General features: G+C 36.4%; 1 protein-coding gene and 1 long non-coding RNA gene across 6 annotated transcripts in view; one reads left to right on the top strand and one right to left on the bottom strand.

Annotated features, from left to right (window-relative positions):
- cacna1eb (calcium channel, voltage-dependent, R type, alpha 1E subunit b) overlaps positions 1–9,361 on the bottom strand; it is a 95,762-nt gene that overhangs the window by 40,251 nt on the left and 46,150 nt on the right. For all 5 annotated transcript variants that reach the window (XM_024273450.2, XM_024273451.2, XM_024273453.2 and 2 more), the window contains exons 11-20: positions 8,465–8,518; positions 8,166–8,246; positions 6,625–6,834; positions 6,426–6,538; positions 6,047–6,159; positions 4,144–4,275; positions 3,845–3,914; positions 3,341–3,458; positions 769–836; positions 614–681 (exon numbers count right to left, since the gene is read on the bottom strand). In XM_024273450.2, the coding sequence (XP_024129218.1) occupies positions 614–681; positions 769–836; positions 3,341–3,458; positions 3,845–3,914; positions 4,144–4,275; positions 6,047–6,159; positions 6,426–6,538; positions 6,625–6,834; positions 8,166–8,246; positions 8,465–8,518 (1,027 nt within the window). The remainder of the gene's footprint in view (positions 1–613; positions 682–768; positions 837–3,340; positions 3,459–3,844; positions 3,915–4,143; positions 4,276–6,046; positions 6,160–6,425; positions 6,539–6,624; positions 6,835–8,165; positions 8,247–8,464; positions 8,519–9,361) is intronic.
- Positions 1–9,361, top strand: part of LOC112147227 — a 40,773-nt gene that overhangs the window by 8,011 nt on the left and 23,401 nt on the right. The gene's annotated exons all lie outside the window — the stretch shown is intronic.

Below are 9,361 nucleotides of genomic sequence, written 5' to 3'. Positions count from 1 at the left end.
CTAAGTGAGAAGTGCCGGTGCTCCGACGTGAGATTTAAAGAAGTTCCGGTGCTCAGCACCGGAGCGCACCGGCCCACTTAAAGCACTGTTTCACATCTGAAATTTAAGTTTCATCCAGTCACAACAGCAAAATCTAATCAACCGGCTTCATAACAGGCTGAGAAAATACGCCTGTGAGTGACTCAATTAGTCTAGTGACACACTTAATTATTATTCATTTCATTTTCATCAATGAGGCCTTATTGAATCGGCTTTGAATTGAATTCTTAGGCTGCTGCTCCACTGAACCCACAAACAGGCTGACGGGTTACTGGAAGCAGATTATTGTCCTCATTATTGAAATGATGGATTTAGAGCCCAAAATATGAAGATAAACCTGCGCTGATCATAAATTCAACTAAATTGTGTCATACAATCACTCCACATGCATCTATATTTGTTAAAAAGCACTTTTAAGAGCAACAATTGTTATATAATTTTTGAAAAAATAAAGTTTTTTTTGGTAAAAATATATAATTTCTGCTTTAAACCACAAATACCCAGCAGAGGGCTGCCTGATTTCACTTTGTTAGGATGCAAAAATAAATTCTGTCACATGTAATCAGTGACTTACTCGGATATCAGCCCATCTCTTCCCCTGGCATATCTCTGATTGAAGAACTCTTCTTCCTCCTCTTCATCCTGACACATTCAAACACAAAATTTAAATGTAAAAAAGCATACATTGGATTTATGAACAAACTGTGTTCAATTAAAAACAATGCAGACCTTTGTCAGCTCCTGCGCATTGGCGAGGTTGTCCACAGCGATGGCCAAGAAGACGTTCAGCAGCGTGTCTGTCGTGATAGAAGTTATGACAAATACACCAAAACACTGGAACCGTTTTTAAATTTTTTTATTTCAGGTCATATTAGGAAAGAAAATAATTGTTTCTAACTGAGAAAAAAACATTTAAAGACACACTCCAATGAAACAGGTGCTTTTTGGTGTATTTGCATTTTTTCTAATGATGGAGGACATTTATATAAAGAAAGTTAAGCTTAAAATTGCATTTCTGAATATTTCTTTTTTCAATTAGTTGTGAATTAAAAAAAAATCTGTTTGAAGAAAAAAAGTAGGGCCGGGAATCAATTAAAAAAAAACGTAACAAATTAATCGAGAACCTGAAGAAAAAGAAATAATATCGATTAATCACGATTATTATTATCATTTTTTTAGTTACAGAATTTGTCGAAAACGTATTATCTTAGACTTATGACAAAATTAAATCTGAACATTTATTTTTAATTAGTGCGTCAAACTTTTGGGAGAAGTTCCAACAAAAATGTTCAGATCATTAACATTGTAAACATTGTTGCTTCTCCTGGAGGACGTTTCAGTTTGGCCACTAGGTGGCGATCGCGCTATAGAAGTACACTTTTTTCAAGAAGACAATGATAAAAAAAAACTATACTTTAGATCACAAATAGTTACTTTAAAAAAAGGTCCTTAAAAGAGTTTGGAAAATTCCTGAAAGTGAGTTTATAAAGATGTTCATTTAGTCAGGAATGTATTTTTAGGTCAACCGAGCGTTAGCATTAGCCGTCCTATGGGAAATTCTACTGAACGTTAGCATCAAGCTAGCAGACTTTAGCTTTATGAGCTAAATCGTTTTATATTTTTTTATGAATCGATTGATCTATTAAGCTTATATTAATTCAAATCAATGAATCGATTTTTTTTCAACTCAGTCGTACTAAAAACCGACTGAATTATTTATTTTGTAAGTGACCAAGGTGTAAGTGGGATAAAACCCGACCTGAAAGCCTAAACCGTCCGAGGCTAAACAAAGATTTTTTTTTGTGAGATGTAGTTAATTTGCATTAATAAATATTAATGCTTTAATTCGTTTTGATTAATCGCGTGCATTGACGTTCAAAGCCATAAAAAAAAAAAAAAAAAAAAAAAAAAAAGCTTTTCTGAGATGTAGAAAATACGTTGGGTGAGCCAGTAGCTTCGCTCTATTGTGATGCATCCACCTGTAGACGAATAGATCCATGAACGTCTTTGTTTTCCTTGTCTGAGACGAATCTGGCTAAACCTGGACCGTTGTATAGCTCCAATATTCCTCGCCATTTTTGTTGCACGAGTAATGTTAGGTTGAGGAGCTAAGTTAGTGTGAGAGCGCACAAAGAGAGAGCTCTTACGGGGAGGAGAAAGGGGGCGGGGTTGCTCTACACCAACTGAAAGGTTGAAATTCCAATGAACTACAGAAACTATGTTCTAGAAAACAACACAGGATTTTTTTATTTTGGCTAAAAATGACATAACTAGAATTAAAAGACCATTGGGACAGATTTTAAATGATCAAAAGATGATTGGAGTAAGTATTTAGTTGACTGTTATCGTAGTATCTCACTCAAACCTTTCCCAAAGCCTCAAAATATTTTTAAAAAATTCATTCTTTTATTTTTCAGATTTTAGATAAACACAGACTAAAGAAAAAAAACATTTTATGGTGGATATACAGGAACTAAACAGTCTCTGACTGAGTGGAGCTCAAACTTCAGTTTCTATGATGACTTTTGTCCTCAAATGTCACATTTAACTTACTCGAGTAAGAGGCAGAACTGAAAAAAACGACATTTTGAGGCAATTTCCTTCTATTTAAATGATGTCCATTCCCCAACACAACGCCAGACCATCTTTAGGTCATGTTATTTCCTTGCATCAGAATTATTTTAATGGCTGAACAGTCTCTCAGTTCCACTTGAAAATCAGACAAAATGTGAAAACATTTTCACTTAACATGGCAGACGCCTCCTCTTCACTTTCCTTAGCCATTGTTGAAAGCGAGCACTTAAAGCCCCACTATGACTATTTTTTTATTTTAAATTAACATTCTTCAGTTGTGTTTTAATTATGATTATGACGTTTTTAACCAAAACCCCTCAACCTGAATGTCTTAAAAAGCCATTTTTCATGTTGATCTGAAGCCTCTGTTTCCAAAAATCTCCTCTAAGGGGGCGTGGCTTTTGGAGCTGAGCTGAGTAGCCCCGCCCCCGTATCTGATTATGATAGCTTTGTGTCACGCTAGCGTAAATCTTCACCGCTGCTACATAAAAACGTAAAGCAATGTCGGTAATGTCCAGCCATCTGTGAGAGTATTTAGCAGCAATTTAAAATAAGAAATGCAAAAACTAAATGTTTTCTTATTGCATTTGTTCTCTTTTATAGGAAAAATGCCACACATACGTGTTAAAAAACTCAAAAAGCATGATTTTTCATTGGAGGGGGAACTTTAAACCCTGATCTGCTGGCGTCAGAGCTCTCCGGTGACCTCCGAGGTCAACAAGGATACAGTTTCCGAACAGCGTCAGCACTATGAAGTAGATGGACGACCACATGCCGTACTGAACGCCTCCCTGAGAGCGAATCCCATTATACATCACCTCGTTCCAGTCCTCCCCGGTCAGGATCTGCACACAATTAAACACATAGAACATTAAGCAGATATAATTACATTTCCTACACATGATTCAAGAGTAAAATGCAGACATTGAGCCTCCTAACAGCAAAGTAGAAAGATAATAAGGTAATAATTACTAGATGTGGCAATCAAAACACTGCCTCAAAGAGAGGAAAAAATTGGTTTCAAGGTACTTCTGATGGGGACTCGCTCACATTTTGCTCGTCTGGTATTCATGCTCGCATATGTGTGCACGAATGAGTGGGATGATGGCAGAGGCAGGGGGCGGGAAGCGAATGAGCAGAGTTGTTTAATCCGTGCCCGGGGTGAGAAATATCCCAAGATGCAATGTGTCATTGAGAGCAGGCAGGATGAGGGGATCTGTGGGAGCCAAACCTGAAACACTGTCATGATGGCAGCTGGAAACGTGTCAAAGTTGGTGGGAGTGTAATCTTCAAAGATGAACCTAGAGGCAGATAGAGAGCAGGGTCAGATATGACCCGGGAAGAAACGGAGAACAAAGAGGAGGAGGAGGATGCACACGCAACTATTTTTAACCTCGCTTTGAGAAGAGAATCCATTGAAGAAATCTTTGTTGGGTTTGGTTAGGTTCCAGTTAAAATTTAGATGAAAATACTCAGAAAAATCCAGAGGAGAAACATCTGTCGTAATAATTTAAGAGGTTCTGGACATACCTCCCTCCAAAAAGCTGCATCCCGAGAAGAGCAAACACCACAGTGAACAGGAAGAGCAGGAAAAGGAGGCTGATGATGGACTTCATGGAGCTCATCAGAGACACAACCAAGTTTCTGAGAGATGCCCAGTATCTGACAGAGAAGAAATAAAACGGCAAGAAAAATTAAGCTCAAATAAACATTTACATTTTTTTTATTTAAAACCCACTCGCATCATTTTTATCTCTATTTTCAAAGTGTAACCAGTGTTTTTCAATCAAGATTTTGTAATTTTTATGGAGAGAAAATAGACTCACCCTGACAAATTCGTAATTTGTAGCTCAAACAATACATTTTGAGCATAAATTTGTGAACTTGCAATTGTGTATTCACTTGTACACAAATTACAAAACACAAAAAATATATTTTACACACACAAATTAAAAGTAAAACAGCTTAAAACTAACTAAATACACAAATTACACACAAATCGCACACACAAAACCTCATTTACACACAAACCCCGCTAATTAATTTAAAAAAGTCAAAATTTGTATTTTTAAAACACTTAACACTAAAATGTCTTTATTTTCATTGCTCCCTCGCAGCTGCACTTTCCCTGCAGTGCTTTCGCCACGGAGGTCTTCCGTAAGCAGGCGGAGCGATGTCCTCGTCCAAACCCAGAGAGCGGACAGAGTCGATTAGGGGGAGGGGTTTCCTTCCGCGAGAGAGCGATGACCTGATCAACTCTACGCCCGGCTCCCTGGGGGAAGCAGGCAGTCGAAGTCCACTTCCAGGACCTGCCGCTTCTCCACACCCAGAGAGGGGAGCGGGTCGTAGGGCTGATCGACTCTGTCCGCTCCCTGGGTGTCGAGGAGGACGTCCCGCCGCCTGCTCGCAGACGAGCTCCACGGCGAAGGGGATGCAGGGAAAGCGCAGCCGCGATAAGAATATAGAAATTTTTGTGTTGAGAGTTTAAAAATTCTAAATGCACATTTAGACTTTTTTATATTAATTATGAGGCATATCTATGGGGTTAAATCAGGATCAGCTTAAAGTGAATGAAAAAACAGATTGAAAGCTTGAAAAACATTGTAACTGAAAAAAAATGTAAACATTTGAAAACAAGAGATTGTATAGAAAAAAAAGGTTTTGAAAAATTTGAAAAAAACCCTGAAACATTTTATTAAAATAATACTCAATTAAAATTATTCAATTATTCACAATCTAAGTTCTAAGCTGCTGACTCGTGACTCGTGTTTCATTTAAACACGAGTCTTGAAGACACGAAAAGAGTCACACTTTAGATTTGTGTTCAAATGTGGTTTTATGTGTACTTAACAAGCGTCTCATTTGTAATATTTTAAAGATTTGTGTGTGTACTTAGTTTCAAACTGTAACTTTAATTAGAGCAAGTTTAAATTGTATTTTTGTATTCGTTAATTGTGTACTTGTGAATTGCAAGTATACAAAGTTATACACAAAATGTATTGTAAGAGTTATCAAGAATTACACAGGAACAAATCCAAACGCACGCAATTTTGCTGAAATTAAAGAAACCTGTGTTGTTTTCTATGACATAGTTTCTGCAGAGCGGCAGGAGTTTAGCAGAAATTTGCCTTTTAAATTGTGGGCGGGACTGTTGGTGTAGAGCGACTCCACCCCCCTTCCTCTCGCCATTGCTGAGAGTTTGGAGCGGGGAGCTTGAACTCGTGCAGTTTCTTTTCTACGTTAAAATACTGTCTTTTTTAAACTGCATTTTTTCATTTGCTCCTGATTCACATTGATTTTCATAAAGAAATCCTCAGAAAAGCTTAATTTTCTGCATAAATGTAATAAAAAAATGCCACAAAAACATGTTAGAAACACCATAATATAAGATTTTAAGTGGAGTGTGTCTTCTAGTGAAACGGTTTCCACTTACTTGGTGATTTTAAAAATTCTCAGGAGTCTCAACGCCCTCAGTACGCTGATACCGAAGGACATACCGGGTCGGAAGAATCCCCAAACTACCTCAAAGATGCTCCCAACAATGACCTGAAAACATTCCACACACGAACAACAAAAATATTACTTTTCCAACGTGATAAATTCAGATTTTTAATGTCATAAGTGTCCATTTAGATCTATAAATTTGATAAATTATTGCAATTAAGTCTTTATAAGTCATCTTTTCTTTGCTCCATCACACAAACCAGTTACTCTAAACTGAAAAATGATTCATTTTTGCTGCCCTTTAGACTATAACACGAAAGTTTTTCTATTTCTGAAGTGAGTTTAGAATGAGAGACGAATGATCTCACCCCGCAGTCAAAGCAGTTGAAAGATGAGTGGAAGTAAAGCCGGAAACCCAGACCGTACATTTTCAGAAACATCTCAGCCAAAAACAACCCCAGGAACACAAACTCTGCATAGTCTGGAGATAAAAAACACAATAATCAGTGTGTCGCAGCCAAACAAGAATCCAGCAAATAAAAAAATCGATTCGACGCTGAAACCCACAGAGGAAGATGGTGAGCCAGTCCGGCTGGTCGTGGTGGACGATGGCCACGCAGATGGTGTTGAGAGCCACCAGACTGAGCACCATCAAGTAGAAGGTGTCGGTCTTCACCATGCGGCGGATGGAGATGCGCAGCATGCGCTCCTTGCGCCGCAGGTAAGCAGCCGGACCGCGACGGCCACTGCGGAAGTTCATTCTTGACCGAGACATGCCTCAAGAAGAAACGAAGACAGAAAATTTTCATTAAAAAAAATGTTCCCATAAACAGAGAAAGCTGAAGAGTTAATTTAATATAGAAACACTTTAAAAAGTTGTCTGACATCAAAGATTTTAACAATAATTTAAAATAAAAATAACAAAAGAACAACAAAAAAATGTAAAGTAACAATAATTTAAGAAAAAATAAAGTTGATATAAAGCACAATTTTATTACATTATTATTACTTCGTCTGTTTTTATATTTATTCCACAAATTGATTTATTTATCCAAGATTTTTTTATGATTTTTTATTTTAAACTTAACATATTTTTAACTGTATTTATTTATTGTAAGTAATTTAATGCTTATTAAACAAATCAAATCAGTCTTTTGTGTGCCTGATGGTTCAAAAAGTAAGGTAAAACTAATTTAAGTAGCTCTGGTTTCATTTTAATTAGTGAGATTTATAAATACACCTGAGATACACTACAAATAGTAAAATAAAATGTTTTTTCAATCACTGTTGAAGCTACCTATTACCAAATTTGCTGCATTATGATGATGCTTTTATTTTGAAAGGGAGCCATTCATTTAGAAGAAATAGTATTTTCTATTTATGTGCATTTTATTTATGATGAAAACAACTCAAATGGCTCTTTAAGTGTCAAAGGTTGCACATCCCTGCTATAGACCGCGTACTTGTAATGCTTACTAAGACAAATATTATTCTTCTTTTGTACCCTTGTTGGTGTAAAAGCAAAGATTAGAAGCCCATTATATTGGGGAAACTTCATGAAGTCAGTTTTTTTTTTGTTTGTTTGTTGTAATTTGATGTTTTGTTGTAACATAATATCGGAAATTTAAATATAAATATCTCAAATTGTGGCTTTTTACAGAAATTAAAGGGTTAAAAATTGATTAAAATCGATTAATTAATTACAGGTTAATTAATTGCACAAAAAATTAATTGAATGACAGCACGAACAATTACTTAAAAAAGTTGTCATTTATGCAGACTTTGCTTAACTTTTTATAACATTTAAATTGAGGCTGCAATAAAACTCAATTAAGCTCCCGTTATCTTTAATGGTAAACTTCTAAATCAACGTTCTAAAGGTAATGATGATCAGTAAACGTAATTTAAACATTTTTATTGTAAATTCTCTTGAGAGATTCCTGTTCTTAGCCCTCATTTCTACTGTATATTTCAGCAATCATATTAACAGTTAAAAATAAAAAAATGTAAATGATAAAGATAATAATTTGCTCTCAACATTTAAAGTGACAGTTGGTTATAAAACAGGTTTCCTCCAGAAAACAGACCCACAAAGACGTTTCACTCACTGGCAGTGGACGTGTCTGTATACTTGTCGTCTCCTGGCGCTCCTCGCCGTGCACCTGTCTTCTTACTCGCCCTCTTTAGCACTATAACGTTTCACACAAACTCAATTCTTTGTGGAATTAACAAAAAAAATCCACAATCTAAAGGTTTGTCTACAGTTTAGAAAAGCAAAAGTTGGATTTACAAAATACGCAGTAAAAGATGGTTACAACTAAAAAAATGAATCCAGAAAAAATATAATTTCATAAAATTCAAATTTTCCATACAAAAACAGTGTACTTCTCCGATTATGTAAACTTACCATCTAACGGTGATCTTCCTGAATTTTTATTCTCCTCTGCGAGCATCACTTCCTCTGTAATACAGTAAAATCTAAAGGTTACACTCAAAGCGTATCTCATCCCATCAGACAGTGAAAAGTACATTTTTTGGGGTTATTATGTCAAAAAGGGTCTGCAAACACCCTCAACAAACAAGTGCTGCTTGGCGAGGTGGGTGTGACCTTCTTTGAAGACAAAACTCTTATTCTCTCTTACATTCTCACAATCTCTTTTCTCCCCCCTTCTTCCCACACGTTCCCACATCCGTGCACACATAAATATGCACAGCGGCTCTCTCTCGCACACGCATGCATGTAAACAGACAGGAAAAAAAAAAAAAGGCGCATGCATGCATGTGCTCAAATTTAAGTCAGTGAGTCAGTATCACCTTTTTCTCACCCTCTGCTTGCGTAGGAAGCCAGCGATGTAGAATACCATTACAGCACTGTGTGTTTGAGCTTCAGCTACTTTACCCAAGGTTTCAAACTGAAGCGCTTCTTAAAATGGAGAAGCTGCCTTTCACTCCACATCACAATAAAACACTAATTAAAATTTCATCCTCAACTCAAACTTGTTTTATTTTGCAATTATGTGATAAACGTGCTCTTCCGATTAGCATATTATCGAGTCAAAAAGTCACAATAATCCATAATATAAATGAATTATTAGTGGTTTTTGGTACCCAAACCCAGTACTGGTACGCTAACCTTAACCACTCGACACTGGATGCAGGAACCACAGGGGGTCAAACTCAATCGCACAAGAGCCAAAATCCAAAACACACCTTATGTCGCGGGCCGAACAGAATAAGGATTTATTGAACACTCTAAAACTACATTTTAAAACTTTAAAACCATAACTTTTTAACATAATTATGA

This window comes from Oryzias melastigma, linkage group LG17 (assembly GCF_002922805.2).
Source record: "Oryzias melastigma strain HK-1 linkage group LG17, ASM292280v2, whole genome shotgun sequence".
Lineage (NCBI taxonomy): Eukaryota > Metazoa > Chordata > Actinopteri > Beloniformes > Adrianichthyidae > Oryzias > Oryzias melastigma.
Note: the sequence above shows the minus strand (reverse complement) of the source record. Positions and strands in the feature narration are given on the sequence as shown.